This window comes from Pocillopora verrucosa, chromosome 5 (assembly GCF_036669915.1).
Source record: "Pocillopora verrucosa isolate sample1 chromosome 5, ASM3666991v2, whole genome shotgun sequence".
NCBI lineage: Eukaryota > Metazoa > Cnidaria > Anthozoa > Scleractinia > Pocilloporidae > Pocillopora > Pocillopora verrucosa.
In genome coordinates this window covers 193,692-209,067 of record NC_089316.1, presented here as the reverse complement: position 1 = coordinate 209,067, position 15,376 = coordinate 193,692, and the positions used below count along the sequence as shown (strand labels likewise).

Below are 15,376 nucleotides of genomic sequence, written 5' to 3'. Positions count from 1 at the left end.
TCTTGTACTGACTCCTAGTTAGCCTCTGTATTAGCACTAGATTTAGATTTCTGATGCAACAAAAAGTTTCTTTGATTTCCTCTGTTGAGGGTTACCGATTGGTTTTTCGGGATTCAGGGTTAGTCCCACTCTCTGAAAAAAAAGAAAGAAAAAAAACGAAGAAAAGAAAAACCTGGCCTTCTGAGCATTCCCCCATTCCTTTGCCTTTTGGCTGAAGCTTATGCGTTCATCTTTGGTCCTATGTGCAAAATTTTGAAATCCTATAAAACTCAACAATATCATTGTTTTGGTCAGTTCAGATTGGCTAGTATAATTCTTTGGGATTACAAGATTGAGAGAAATCTCTGTTATGCACCATGTCTTGTTCTTTGCAAATCAAAGAAAGATGATGATTCAATAAGATTGTCTTTTTTCATTTTGTCTTTAGTAGTGAGGGCCCTAATGAAGACTTCAACAATAAGGAAGTGATTACTGATTTTTTATATAATTCTAAGTTTATTTCTTTTTTTTTTGCTATAATTCTATGCACACCAGGAACTAATTAGATATCTGGCTATAGCATGACTCCTTGCATACCATCTTTGTACGGTGACTGTTGTTGATTTGCTTCAAAAAACGGGAGATCAGGAGGTGATGAGTGAGTACTGAAAAATAATTTAATAAACAACCGTCGCCATCTTACACCAAGCACATGGTAGAACTAAGGAAGCAAAGTGTCATGGTTGATTACGTACATGTAGGCATGCAATGCGGGTGTACTCATAATCTTGCTAATACATCAACAACTGTCTATTGTACAAAACACTAAAACATGAGTGTTTAGATTTGTGAACTTCTTTACTAAAATAACATTTGAATACAACTAATTTTGACATCTGAAGTGGCCATTATATGAATGTGTAACAAGAGCAACCTGCTACCAGATAATAATAAAATATACCTAACTACTATAACTAACAAAATAACTGTTGTAACTTTACTTCCCATGTAATACAAATCTATTTTTTATTTCCCACCATAGTATAAACAATGCTCCATAAGATTGACGCAACAAAGCTTCTTCTTAACAACACTAAAGATAGTCATTTGAAATCAGCTCTGTAGCAGATCAAAGCCCAGTAGAGTCTCAGATATGGAGTCACACAAGGAAAGTAGTTTAAAAGGAGAGTGCTGAGCAATACTGGTGGCATGTGGGATTGAATCTGTTATGTAGAACTTGCTGAAGGGCACTTCACAGTCTGTGAACAGCTTCCACGAATCTTTAGGAAACACAGCATGTGTTACATATGCACTGATCTTCACCGCTCCAGCTGACAACAAAGCCTGGCAAAACAAAGGGTTTGTAAGTGTGTAGGTTATGATTGGCTATATTCTAAGCCTGATACCATTCTATTCCTATCTTTACCTATATTATTAGCCCTGCGTACCAGTAATGAGGTTTTAAGTGAGGATGAAGTTATGTCAAGGTATCAATGAGCACCAGTTAGAGACAGGAAATATGTTAAGATAAAAGGAAAATACCTCAGAGTTTGCAGCTTCTTTTTTGTTTTCATTGTTTCAAGTATTCACATGTATATTATAAACTGGCAGGTACCATATCTACACTCTTACTTTAGCACACTCCACTAAGGTCCCTCCTGTCATCACAAGGTCATCAACGATGATCACATGATGTCCAGCTGGGTCACCTTGAAATCCAGATAAACAGATACAAAGTTAACTGAAGGCCTACATGGTCAAGTGAGTCATCAATGACTAACAATGGATGTTCTCAATTCAGTTCAACTCTGACCTATTTACTTGTACTTAAATTGTTGATAAGCAATTTATCATTCAAAGAGCCATAAAATGAAATCACAATGTTATCAAAGCTACCATCTTTGACTTTCACAATTCTGTGGTCCTTGTCACGGATTTTTGTGCAAGTGATAGTTGGGAAGGATTTAAACATGGTATGAAACCTCTTGAATGCACCATCATCAGGAAAAGCAATGCTAATGGCATTGTCTTTGCTTAGCATCATTATCTCTCGTAGAAGCAAAGGAATGGCTGTCTCCAATCTGCATGAATTAAAATCAAGAACATCTGAAATTACATTATGGCATTAATCAACCCCATATTTAAAATATGATCTTCCAATAACATGGGAAATTCCTCTCCTAAGAGTATTACCTTGGAATTACATTGTCAGTGAAATAGAATCTTTCCTGCAGGGCATGAATATCAAATACCATTATCTGAGATGGTCCTCTGGCAGTCAATGGAACAGTGGACAACAAAATGGCCAGAGTCTATGGGAGAGAAACAAGTCCACCTGTTGTATTACATTTCCAATGTACATCTTGTCCAGTAATACACAACAGTAAAGCACATGCAAGTTAAACACTCCAAAAATTAGGAAGTGGGTTCCTTTTGAACAGATCAGACTGTATACCATTTGCTTGTGTTTTTTGAGTTTGGTACTGCTTACATACCAAAGACAATAAGTTCAAAGTTAATCACTCATCCTGGTAATACCTTTGCAGTAGCAACTTGACCCTCTGTTTCCTCCCTTTCCATTGTTCCAGTTGGAAAGTATGGTACAATAGCAGTAAATGATCGAGCCAATAGCCTGTGAGAATGTAAACAGATGATTAAAAAAGGGAGAAATTATTGTTTACCTATCCTTCAGGAAACCTCTTTGCTCCCAAAAGTAATGCATAAGGCTTCCAAATTTCTCTTATTTTCTAAGATATAATCATGGAGTTTTAAAATCTTCAACTTTTACAGCCTAACATCATTTTACACATTTTCAGTGCTGTTTCCTATACATTTCTTTTGTTACTAGAAAGGTTAATTTGTTTAACAGTTTATAGCTTCTCTTAATAAGTATACAATCATATCCTCCACTCTCATGACCTTGGTACTTAAATTAGCAATGATGCTGTGAGGAGAAATCAGATCCTAATGCTAATAGATGCAGTCTCTTCATGTCTTTAAAAGGTATAAGATTTTTAACAAACTCTTCACAGTTTCATCTGGAGTATTTACCATTTCCCATTCTTCCTGAGAGCATGCAATGGTTGTAAAAAAGGATAGTGAGCAGACCCTTGAGCTGTGGAAATTTTTGTATAAAAAATAACCTGGGCTTGAAATAACTGGTGGTTTTAATGTTCACCTGATGTATCTCACCTGGGAATCTTATAAATAACAGAAAGCTGCTCAAACACAACTTCCGGTGAGTGGAAGCTTGCCAGAAAGATGACTGCAATGCAGAAATATATATGTATATATAAATAGAAAGTCTGTGTTTTGGTTTATCCATATATATTATATACAGTTATATATATATATATATATATATATATATATATATATATATCCTTTTTCTTTCTTTTTTTAATGAACGAAACAAAGTGAAACATGTACAGTGCACATTCAAATGACTGAAGGAGAAAAAAATTAGCAAAGACAGACATTAAAAAGCTGAAACACAGGACAAGACCTTTTAAGTTTATACCCTAATGCTGACAACGTTCACATACCATCTCTTCCTGCACAATCTTGTTTAGCATTTGCAATAAATAGGTTTGGCCATCCATCCGGAAATTGTTCCCATGATACAGATCTCAACTCCACACTTTGTTGATAGTATAAAAGTTCTTTCTAAACAACATAAATAATCTTGTAAGATATTTTTCATGCAAATTTACCGCTGCATATATTTATCACCATGGTTTGATCACAAATTCACAATCAAATCGATGGTCACTTCTCAAGCTTAGATTTGAAAAAGAGTAAGTCTCACTTGTTTCGTGCTTGATGACTGATCCAGTGCACGGCTGCACCGTTCACAGATACTTTCTGCCAATTGACTCATGGATTTATGATAAAACAATACTGCCGGAGGGCGGGGAACATGACTTGTTTTCTGATGTTTATTTTCTTTGGGATCCGCCATGTTTGTCTCGATATATTTAAAGTGAGTGGACACTAGGTCTAGTGCAGTTTACACTAAGGAGTTTCCGTGTGACTCAAGTCAAGACAATGGTCAGCGGATTTCTCAATAATCAACATGACTTTACAACGGCTTTCGATACATCTGTGTACTGTGATGTTTTGTCCATCTTAGTCTATTTTTATTCTAAAAAAATATTTTACAGATGTCTGTCAGGGCTGTAGACTTTTCTTCTAGTGCTTATGCTAAAACTAAGAGCTTCAAGGCAAAAGAAAATGTTGCAACAGCCTCCAGAGTCAAAAGAACACCTGAAAACTCTCCGTCCAGCGTGAAAAGTTCTTGGACGCCATTGAAACAAGACTTAAACGAAAAGGTCTATATTCAGGGAGTCGTCGTATTTCCCTCGCTATTGATTGCTATTTAAGTATATGTGCAGATAAAGGACATTTACGGACAAATGATTTTTTTCATTTTGCAGTTGTTCGATGAAAGGAAAGAGCTTGTCAGTAACTGGGTAAGTGTTTATTTACTTTAGCACTTAATAAATGTTCCATGTAAAACTAACGCAATAGGGTTTCTATTTTTTAAAACGAAAACAACGCTCAACTCGAGATTAAGAACATACATATATACATACACACATACATGACCTTTATTTAAGTGTCTAATCGTTTTAGTGCCTATTGGCATTAATTGGGGACACCTTTAAGACTAAAAAATCTAATTAAAAACTATGAATCTTAAAAGCAGGAAAATAACATTATTCAGACTAAGTACTCTTCTACACTTTAAAACTAAGTTACAATTTTACTCTATAACACTTTGTAGCAGGGTGCTGAATTCACAATGTAATATATGAGCTCGGACACTAAAAATGAATATGTATTAATATGCGTACGTCAAGTTAACCTAAGCATAGGCGACATTTACTCCCACATCCTTCGAGAAATGATGTTACATCCTTCTCACGTATAGTTGTCCTAAAAGTTGCCAAAGTTCCAATATTTCTCTCTTCCTTGCTTAATTTGACCACAATTGTGGTCCAAGATATCTAAGAGAGTGACCGCTGCATCAACGGTCACTCTCATCTTAGTTCATATGATTGTTTGATAAAACCTTATCTAGCTGTTACTGAATACAGCTGTATTTATTTTGTAGTCTTCAAAATAAGAAACATTCAGACGAAAGTCACAAATAGCTGAGGTTTGATTGTTACTTTCAATTGATGGTTACTGGTATAATTTCTCTGGAAGCTCCTGCATCTGGAATTTTCTCTGGCTACTTGTTTATTAATTAGACAAAAGAGTGAAGTATTATAGCCTTGTTTATCTGAAATTTATTTTATCCCTTACTAGTCAGTGTTTTCTTTCCTCCTTCTAAATTTTTGAATGGCTGGCTGCTACAAAATCCCTAGAGAATGCTGCTGTTAATGCATGTAATACACATTTACAGTTTGACAGGTGGTCTGATGTGCAAAGAAAACTGGTTCTCGAAATCCTAATATCAAAGTGCAAGAATTCTCAGCTGCAATATACATTCTCACTGATTGATGAAAAAATTCCAATAACACATGTGGACTTTACCCGTAAGCTTCCACGTGTCATTTCTATCTACATCATGTCCTTTTTGGATCCTCGAAGTCTTTGTCGATGTGCACAGGTTTGTTGGTTCTGGAAATATTTGTCTGAGCTTGATCAGATCTGGATGCCCAAATGTTTTAAGTTTGGTTGGATTTTACCATTTGTGCCAACACCTTTTGAACAAGGGGTGTGGAAAAGACATTATCTGGAATGTGTTAAAGGATTACAGTATGTTCGACCGAAGGTAAAATCATTTTTATATTTTATTTTAAGACCTTTGATAACATTAATTTGATTGAAAAGAACAGCTCTTTACAATTTTTTGAAGGTTGTAAGTCACACTAAAGAAGTGTTATCAGCAATTTTCAGTTCTTTCAAAATACATTATTTTTCAAACCAAACAGTCTCCTCCAGGATCCCCAAAGTCCATTCCAGCAGGTAGAGTGATGTCAAAAAGCCTAAGTCAAGGCAGCCTATACAAAAAGGCAGGAACAGGAACCAAAAAAACATCAACAGCTTGGGAGGCTCCTCCCTGGCGGGGTCCTGATCCACATCCCGATGACATCAAGAGGAAGTCATCCAGTGGTGGACGTGTAGGAGGCTGCAGGTGAGTTTGTATATAATATGCAATGGAATTGACAGATGCTATAGCAAAGTAAAACAGTTATTGCACAAAGCTTGTGATTCCTGATTTATACCGCTTACTTTAGTTCATCATTCAGAGAATTTTCATTACTTTCCATGACGTTACTTCTGCAATTTGTTTTGTTGCAGACGGTGCCACATGTCAACAAACCTGTCGAATAATAGTGATCAACATGATCATCCGTACTCATCTAAGAAAGGAACTGCATTTAAATCCACCAAACCAAGAATTCACTCTGTTACTGTAAGTAAGGATCATTCTATAGAGTGATCCACAATATTGAAAACTTATGTCAAATTCCCATAAATACTGGATTTGAATAAATTCAAGGGTTATTAGGGTGAGTCATTGGTACAGTGTAGGTCATGTCCCTGTTTTTAAGAAAATGCTTACCTCAAGCTGGATGGATGGTTCTAGGCTGAAACATGTCGATACGTTCCACTGCCTTTAGTGCCCAGGGCAAAAACAAGGTAATTGCGTTACAATTTCCACAAACTAACCACAATGTAACCAACTTAAAAGCACCTGTTGCAGAGTTTGAAAACAGTGATTAAGGTTTAGGGAGAGAGTGGGTGATCAAAAATACCCTGAAGAAGTACTCTGTCATGTAAACTCAGTTTATAATTATAATTCAGATGCTGGTACTGTAGTGGCAAGTGCTGAGTTTGAGGTCAGGGTAATCTTACTGACTTGAGTACCTAAATTTTCTATTTTTTATTTAATTCAAGGCATAAAATGAAATACATTATTACTACTAAAGAAAAAGCTACTATTAAAAATTATTTGGTCTTGTGTTTTAATTCATTGAGTCAATTTATGTGCAGCAATATGTGCTTAAGTAGAGTTCAATTTGGCTTATACAGTACCATTCCACAACAGGTTATCTTTTAGGAACACTATAAATGATTTTTTTGATCAATTTAAATGCTCATTTTAAGAGAATCACATTTATCCCAAACAACTAGAGAGAGACAATTTACTTCACTTTATTGGTTTGACTACCTGCACTTATGAAAAGCTGATCTGATAGTTAGAAACAACTACTTGTGTGCAAATATAATGATGCTGATGTAGGTGAGTTAATGTTTAAAATCAATTGAATAGGTTAACTATTAATTAAAGCTAGAAATCAAGCTAAAATAGGAATCCCTTGCCCACATTTATGGGAACACATGCCATATTTTTTTAAATTAGGGAAACTCTGTCTCTGAATCAGAGCCTGGTGGATCAAAAATAAACTCACGAACAGGTCGGCCAGACTGGGCAGTGCAGGCATCAATCACACCTCTGAAAGCCAGTCGGCCACCAGCTGGGTCTGACATAAAACCTTCTGCTCAAACACTCGGAAATGCAAGAGGTGCCAGGGACCTACCAGGTAAATACTTTATTCTAACACTCATGTTAAGTTTTTTCATTTCTATTTGTTGACTGCACACTCAGATGATGTGATATTAGGCCCATATGGATTTGTTAATGGACTCTACTCCTGCTGGTTACTGATCTTTTGATGTTTAATTTTCAAAGCAAAAACATAATATTCATACTTGTACTAATGTTCACACTTGTAGCAATCAATATTTGTTCTAATTTTCTCTGCTACAGCTGAGGGTTTATTTAAAATTCAGCCATGGCGGAGGCCACCTGAATATGACTCAGACTAAACAACATACATGTATGTTGGGGTATGTCATGCCTGGTATGGTCACTGTGAGTTGCCCTGTCAGGAAATGGAGGAAGTACTCTGTCACTGGTCCTCTTGCTGCTCTGGAAATTAAAGTCATAGCTGACCTAATAGTAAAGCTTATGGACTTGTCATTTAGAAGGCCAAGAGAAGGCAGGAATGGTGGATGAAGTGAAATCTAGACAACTCTATTTTCAACCCTCAGCTCCTTGATAAGTGTATGCCACTGTGTTACATCAACAGAAAAGCAGTCTCCTACACCAAGTTGGCTGTAGTGCAAGAGAGTAGATCTTGCCATATAGTACATGTTATCAGCACTACTAAAAAAAAACAATGTACATTTGCTTATAAAGAAAAGAAACATATGTATATGGTTGTCGTTTATGAAAGCCTGTTACCAATGTAGGAATTATTTATTTTATATGGACAAGGTAATAGAGGAGTTAGCTTAAGTTTCTTTTGTCTGCATGCATGTTCAGTAGAATCAGTGTGCCATAAATTCTTGTTTGCACTTAAGATTGCTTGTTGAAAGGATTTTTAAACATGCTTCGTGTACATTGCTTGGAATTCAAAATGGAAATAGAAAAATAATGATAAGTGCAGTTAATGGCTTATATTTTTTAAAATGAATTACAGTTTTGGAAAAAAGGAAAAGAATGGAAACTTTGTCTCACATCAGTGAATAGAGAAGGGTTCAGTGAATGCAGCAAATAAAGAAAGAGGTTCGGGGGGGGGGGGGGATTTCAGAGAGATGGAAACACAATACACACTAACAATATATTATTATACCCCTCCCCCTGGTGAAAATAGAGGAAAACTGATGGCACTCCCCCTTTTTGTCCCATTCCCCCCAAATCCATTCATGATGAATGTCAAGGCTAAGTTGCCGTCATAGGCCTATTTCGTTTACAGGAGATTGCTTCTCGATTCGCTTTCTTTACGAAGTGAAAATTATGAATTACACTAAAGTAAGTTTCAGTTTTGGACGCGAATAGTGTGAATATTGGCTGAACAGCTTTTTACATATGGAAAACTCGCCTGATACAAAGACGAAAGGACACTGATTCGAGTGAGGAAGAAGCACGTGATTCAAACAGTACTATTCCCATCTTTTATGCTGTTGCTTTCTTTTTTTTTTAAATCTCAATTAAATTAACGTTTCCATGTTACTCCAAGATGCAACCTTATCGACCTCCTGAGTTGAAGCAAAAGTTCTCTTTATTACAACTCGTCTTTATTATCCTCGTCAGTATTTGATATTCAGATAAGACGGAAAAAGGCCCTCAGTACACTCTGGGTTATTTTAAAGTATTGGGTCATGCCTTGAACATTTTGGACTCTTTCATGACAACTCCTGTGAAATTGGACTTTGTAACTCATGGTTTGGTTTACGGTAGGCAAGATGTGAATTGATTATTTAATATGTCTGCCGGGACTGGTCAAGCATGTATGAAGTTCAAGTAGTGCTGAACTTGGTTGTGCAGATTGAATGTATTTCAACTCTTGTAAGCTGGCGTCGTGATCTTATTTCAGGCGCATAAACTACATAAAATACAATCCTGTTATCGCACTAAATTACGCAACAGTGGATTGCAGACAACCAAGCCTCTTTAAGCAACATCCTCCAAGGGAGACTTTTGTCTTTCGTGCAACCCAATCTGTATTTAGAGATAAAAAAATGATAGACTGAAGTGTGTTTCCTGTGGTTTTCTCATTTAAACCTTTTGCCCTTCTTGAATGACGGGAAGACCAGTAACACAAGGGTCCTCTGTAGTCTTAGCTTCATAAGAACTATTAAATACTTCTTCGTCATCGTCGTCAATGTTACTATTTTGATCAAAAGTCTTCCCCGAAACATCACGAATCCAATTCAATATTCGATCATCTTTAACTTGTCATCAACCTGTTCGGAATCAGTCGCACACGTGTCGCAAGGAACGATGGAGGCTTCGCTTGTAACGCCGGGCTGGGAGGAAGGCTTCGAACACACGGCCGAGGGCTCCACTCATCGTTAGTGGAGCTATCCACTAAGCCACCACTGTGCCGTCTTAAACAAGTTCCTTCTATAACTGGTCTCAAATCAAGTGACAGGGAGAGTCGTTTTGGGGAGGTCCTTGGCGATAGCCTGGATGTTTTACCGCAAGAAAACAATGTTGTGCCCTACACACGTTGGGAGTTCCAGGTCGACTCGGACGTATCCGCTGCTATTTAGCTGCTTGATTTCGTTTCCTCAATGCGGGTTTTGGATCGGAGGAAGCGATGATTGCAAGTCTGTGTCGCTTCGCCATTGCCGACAATTCAGACGATTGGCGAATGGAAATTTAGATGGTTTAAAACTTTCCATGTCAAAATCAGGGTACAGATCTCCTCAAAAGTGACGCAGAGGCAGACTAAAATCTTGGACTAGCCTGATTTCCATAGTAATGTTTTTCGGATTTTTCTCTCTCATGCTCAAATCGCAAAGTTGTATCCAAGTTCTGGGTTAATTAACCACATTAATACCATGGTATAACAACTTTCGCCAATTAAAGATCTTTTCTTTTAACCGGCGTTTTACAGCATTAACCTAAGCTGGAATTTGCCTTGCATTCCTAGACTCGTACGTTCCATATGATAGCTTGTCACATGCAAACAAGGATGTAGACTCAGTGCTTTATTTTAATGCCAGGGATCAGTTTACTAAATAATGACTTCTGTCAGAGTTAACTAATTATGTTAATTCCTTTGTTTGAGGACTTGTCAATTAGCAATGTTTAAAAATCTAAGCCAACGTTTTTATTTCGGAATGATTGGATTAACACATTGTTATATTTTGAAATTGTCTTTACGATGCGTTTGTTGAACTGATACTGATGAAGCGGGGCTTTTATTGCTTTCAGGCACTACTGTAGAATTTTTTCTCTTTTCTCCAGTCTCCCTGTTACACTTTATGAGGTTTTGAAAGTCATTGATTACGGACTCTTTTATATCATGTGGTCTATTTGAATTTAGACCGACATACTAATCATAGTTAGTAGTCTCCTCTACTAACTATGTACTAATTCATGAAGTACGGGTGTTGATTCCGAAGCCGACCTTGGATAAGCAAAAGAAAACTTCGGCGTCGGAACTAAAGCAGTTACACAGTCGAAATTCCAGCCTAGACTAGTTGGGAAGAACGGCTGAGCCGTATCAAATGAAAGTGGACTTAAAGCGACGAACTTTTCTTGTACACACATGGTGATGTAAAGGTCAGCGTTAAAACCGAGCATAACGTTAGAATGAAAGGATTCATAGGCGCACAAGCAGTAAAGGCTGTGGACCACAAGATCGACCCAACGGAATTGATGGAAAACTGGTAACTACAGGTATTCCTAGGCAGCGTGCGAAAATCGTCGAGGTGAAGTAATAAATCGTAAGATACCAATGTATAACCGCAGCCCCACCCACCCACCCCACCCCACCTTAAGCTATCCACCCGTTTTTTCTCTAAGGGCTGGATGGGCCTTTACCCTCTCCTTGTTCCCTCCAACTCACTACTGAATAATGCTGCAGAAGTTAACTTCATTTTCAGGAAAAGATTTGTGAGTATTGACTTAACAGCTCTCTCGAGAAGTAAAAGCTTTATTGCCAGATAGAGCTTTTCAATTTACTTGTGCCGGAAGAAAAGGCTTTGCCAGCCAATATAGCCTTTAAGGTTGTATGTTTCAGGGATGAAAATATTCTTCGCACAGTATTAATGATCCTTTTGACCCGTTACATTACTGAGAGAGAAGTGTACAAATAGAGATCAAGCATTGCTCAACATCCAACCAAACATGCTGGTAGTGACAGGTAATAAATTCTCTTATGTACAGGCAATAAAGTTACTTATCAACTGACCATCCTTATAGATTGACAGGTATTGTCTAGGAACGATCCAGTGTTACCGGTCGGCTGTCATACGCCTTGTGGGATGAATCTCGTGGCCTTTCTCGTCGCACAGTGATATGATTCCACCGGAAACGAGCGAAACCATGGCGTAAGATCCCTTGTAAGACAGATTTAGTAATCTGAGTAGCTTGTAACCGTGTTATTCATTTGAGGATCCGGGGCTCAAGTTTAACGCGCTGTTTGTAAATTTATGTGGCAATATCCAATGCAAATTAATGACCAGTTGACGATGATGTTGGCGAGTATTGTGTGTCGTGATTTAACGCTGGAGAAGGTGATCTACCGCTCGCTTAATGAGGGAGGTTAGTAACTCATTTCCTGTTTCCGTTTTCGATCAATGTTCCAAAACAGAGAAAGTGGAGATTTTCAAGCCGTTTATTTATGTAGCCATTTACGGTGTGTTTTTACGAGCTTTGACAAGGAAAAAGATTGATGTTATTAATAGGATTTTCGACAAATTGCCCTCATGGTCTCAATTGCTTAAAAAACTAAAATCGCGTGGGCGGTCAGACCTTAAGCGTTGAGATGAGATACGAGCTTCTAGAAGTTATACCTGCCATTGCTGTATCTTGTAGTTCAACTCAACAGATGCCTAAAAATTCCCCACACGGGTTTATTGGCTTCGACCTCTCGTTGCAAAGGATCTAGAGTCAAGACGTCATTTCATAACCTTTTAATCATCGCCGACCATACTCAGAGGACGTTAAATGGCTTTCTTTTTGTCCGTCCGTAATTGGAAGGAATAGGAAACCGATGCCAACTCCAGGGAAAGTTTAAAGGTAAGCATTCCTGGGTTTGAAAATTTCTGAGCTCATTTTTTATTCATTGAACCCGGCTCGTTCGCCCTGCTGTTGTTGTCTTGTAACTGTGCAACCATTGATTTTGTCCGGAAAAATTTTTCTGAATAAGAAACGAACTAATTCCACGGCAGGGGTTGGAGTCGTAAAATCTTCATCTAACGAAATAAATTCTTTCCCCCCCACGGTGATTATGAGTAAATATCCCGTCCAATAATTGCTTCATGATCAACGTTTTGAACATTTTTGAACTGGGTTTATTTCGATGGCACATTACAGTAATATACTCAAGATGGAAGTTTTTAAAAATAAAAAAAAAATAAAAAACATGAAGAACCTGAGGGGTGGGGGGGTGATGAAAAGATTAAGAATTCATAACAATGCTTTTTAGGTTGTGTAGCTTTAACTAAACAAAACATAAGGCGTGAATAACAATTCGCGTGGTCTACTTTTCTTGTTTTAGGTTTTAGAATTTAGAGTGTCTTAGTGAGATCCTCCTTATACTTTCCTTTCAACGGTTGGAATCTCTGGACGAACTATTCATCTCGTGTTGTATTTACAGAATTCGTTCAGGCTCAGGCAAATACGAGTTAGAAGTCAGCTCAAGGTCTGATACAACAAATGTCTTTACACTTGGAAGCGATTAAGCCGAATTGGTTAAAAACCCGTTATCCAAACCACAAACAGTTTGTTGTGACTCTTGAACGAAAAACACCTGTTAACCATAATTATCGCGCTTTTCCACTTGAAATACACCCAAAGAAAAGCTCTGCGATGGACATCGCTTCGCTGAATGGAGAACAATTGTATCTCGAACAGCAAATTGTCGCCAGGTCCCACTTTTCGGTCCATACCATCTCTTTTTTTTACATTTAATTTCTGAACGACGAAGAAAAGAATTATGCGCAGTCATTTAATTTAAAGAATTTTACCGGTGGGTTTGTTTTTCGCATATCAACGGACAAGGCTGGACCGAACATTGAATTACATTGTGCGGATTCTTTTTTGTAGTTTTCTAATGGAATCCAGTGATAAAAATATTACAAGAAGGGACACAGCACAGACTTCTTGACGCAATATTAGAAAGTCGTGTGTTAAACTTGTCGAAGTCTCAACTCCACAACACTGTTTACTTTTTGCGCAAGCTTTTGGATTTTTGCATAGTTTTGTTTTCGCTTTCAAGTTAGACGAATGGTGAGAAGTGTTTGCCCCAAGCTTGATAAATCATTTTAACTCAAAAGATAAAGGACTTCATCTGATTTCTAGATTTATTATGTCAATAGGTCGTCTCCAATGGTTCATGGTTCAACTATGTATTGAAAGTTTTCAAGATTTATGTGTCAAATCGTTAATAAATAAAATGTTATTCAGAAATCACGATGTAAATTGTCATTTTAATTGTTGTTACAGGTTTTCTTATTTGTGAAAGGTCTGCGAATTCATTTTACATTTAATTACTAGACATTTTTCGAGGTTTACCAAAAGCAACGTGGGCTCTAACCTACGCTCAACACATTGGTTTTTTTTTTAGATGCTTCGTACAGAATATCGAAGTATTTAGACAGTTGTAGTCGTCATTGAAACGAGTCGTTAGGTCGTTACGGTCGTTATCACACCAAAGAATTAAAACAATCATGAGAATGCAGAGAAGAACAAAAGTATTAACAGGCTTTTGGCCTGTGAACGAAGTGGAATTTAATACATGCTCCCCTCCAGCTAGAGTGGCATTATAGAGACACAAACAAGAGAGGACAAAACGAAAAAGCAGAGAAGGGGAGGACAAGCAACTTTCAGAATACCCTTCTTGTATTGTAACATGACCCTGTAGCATTAGACTCTCATACTTTGGAGACCCCATTGAGTGTTGGAATTCGACAACGTTTTAAACTATATCAATCATGGTTAAATGTTACCTAGTTACGTACTTTACTAAGAAACTTTCGATAGAAAATGAGCTCACCTCAACTTCACTCCTTGACCTCAGTTTTCGCAATGCAAAGCAATTTGTGTTATTATCTGACGCGTCTACACGCCTCTTTTTTCCGTTTGGCCAGCTGGACATTTTTGGTGGGGTCAAAAGCATCCTGATCAGCTTTGGTCAATTACATGATATTAGTTAACTGACGCGTATGTTGAGATTAGGTTAGGTCTTCTAATCGCCTTTCAGCCTTTCCCGGCTCTGAAATTACGCTGTTGTTCAGCTTGTTTTTCAGATTTCACACGGTGGAGTTACTAACTGTAACCAGAATCAAGTTTCTTTTCCACATTCCGAGCTTTTCCGTATAGACTAAAGAACGACAATACTTTAGCGGTACCTGTGTGGAAAGGAATATTATCATCACAAGGTTTTTTTCCTTTTTTAAATCAGTGAAGGTAATCGATCGATGCTCAGGAAAGCAATCAAGTGTTCAGTCGTACGCGGGAGTAAACTTCTGATCAGGGGTTTACAAATTACTCAGGGACAGCTTGGCCATTGGACTAAGATGATGTATGGCTCGATATAATTTCTCAAAGTTTGTGCAGTGATGGAAATTAGAGATGGGTACATTACTGGGAATAAGCCTGGTGACTACTGTGTCCTCGTTCCCACACTGTAAGTGGCCATTACCTGCGCAAATTGACAAAAAACCTTATCAAGTTCTATTCCTACAACTGTGTTTGACTCTTGTTTCGTGTTTTATTGGTAATAAGTCCTAAATCCAGAGTGGATTTTTTTTCAACCTGACAGCCCCAGCTTGTACACGAGCGTTAAGGACTGGGAAAAACTGGCGAGGTGGGTGCTACCCATTTAAGACTATCGAAAAGTGCACATTGTTTAAGGGA

The 15,376-nt window shown here is 37.6% G+C and overlaps 2 protein-coding genes and 1 non-coding gene across 3 annotated transcripts; 1 reads left to right on the top strand and 2 right to left on the bottom strand.

Moving 5' to 3' along the window:
* Window positions 1-489: 489 nt before the first annotated feature.
* Window positions 490-3,960, bottom strand: LOC131790957 (uncharacterized). The gene is made up of 8 exons (XM_059108253.2): window positions 3,788-3,960; window positions 3,525-3,645; window positions 3,172-3,244; window positions 2,518-2,611; window positions 2,173-2,291; window positions 1,876-2,060; window positions 1,612-1,688; window positions 490-1,323 (listed from the first exon to the last, which is right to left on the bottom strand). The coding sequence occupies exons 1-8, from the start codon at window positions 3,938-3,940 to the stop codon at window positions 1,093-1,095; spliced, it is 1,053 nt and encodes a 350-aa protein (XP_058964236.1). The 5' UTR covers window positions 3,941-3,960; the 3' UTR covers window positions 490-1,092.
* Window positions 3,961-4,072: 112 nt separating this feature from the next.
* LOC131790934 (F-box only protein 16) lies at window positions 4,073-8,485 on the top strand. The gene is made up of 7 exons (XM_059108220.2): window positions 4,073-4,310; window positions 4,416-4,451; window positions 5,390-5,761; window positions 5,922-6,124; window positions 6,292-6,406; window positions 7,358-7,538; window positions 7,766-8,485. The coding sequence occupies exons 1-7, from the start codon at window positions 4,143-4,145 to the stop codon at window positions 7,822-7,824; spliced, it is 1,134 nt and encodes a 377-aa protein (XP_058964203.2). The 5' UTR covers window positions 4,073-4,142; the 3' UTR covers window positions 7,825-8,485.
* A 556-nt stretch (window positions 8,486-9,041) lies between these two features.
* Window positions 9,042-10,473, bottom strand: LOC131790952 (uncharacterized). The gene has a single exon (XR_010717685.1). It is a non-coding gene; the product is annotated as an uncharacterized protein (transcript).
* Between the last annotated feature and the right edge of the window lie 4,903 nt (window positions 10,474-15,376).

Excerpts from the sequence above, each read along its gene's own strand:
- LOC131790957 (XM_059108253.2), bottom strand. The coding sequence starts at position 3,940 with ATGGCGGATCCCAAAGAAAATAAACATCAGAAAACAAGTCATGTTCCC. Across the intron at positions 2,612-3,171 it reads GTTATTTATAAGATTCCCAG|GCTATTGGCTCGATCATTTA; the intron begins GTGAGATACATC and ends ACATTCTCACAG. Across the intron at positions 2,061-2,172 it reads ACTGACAATGTAATTCCAAG|ATTGGAGACAGCCATTCCTT; the intron begins GTAATACTCTTA and ends TAATTCATGCAG.
- LOC131790934 (XM_059108220.2), top strand. The coding sequence starts at position 4,143 with ATGTCTGTCAGGGCTGTAGACTTTTCTTCTAGTGCTTATGCTAAAACT. Across the intron at positions 4,311-4,415 it reads AACAAGACTTAAACGAAAAG|TTGTTCGATGAAAGGAAAGA; the intron begins GTCTATATTCAG and ends TTCATTTTGCAG. Across the intron at positions 4,452-5,389 it reads AAGAGCTTGTCAGTAACTGG|TTTGACAGGTGGTCTGATGT; the intron begins GTAAGTGTTTAT and ends ACACATTTACAG.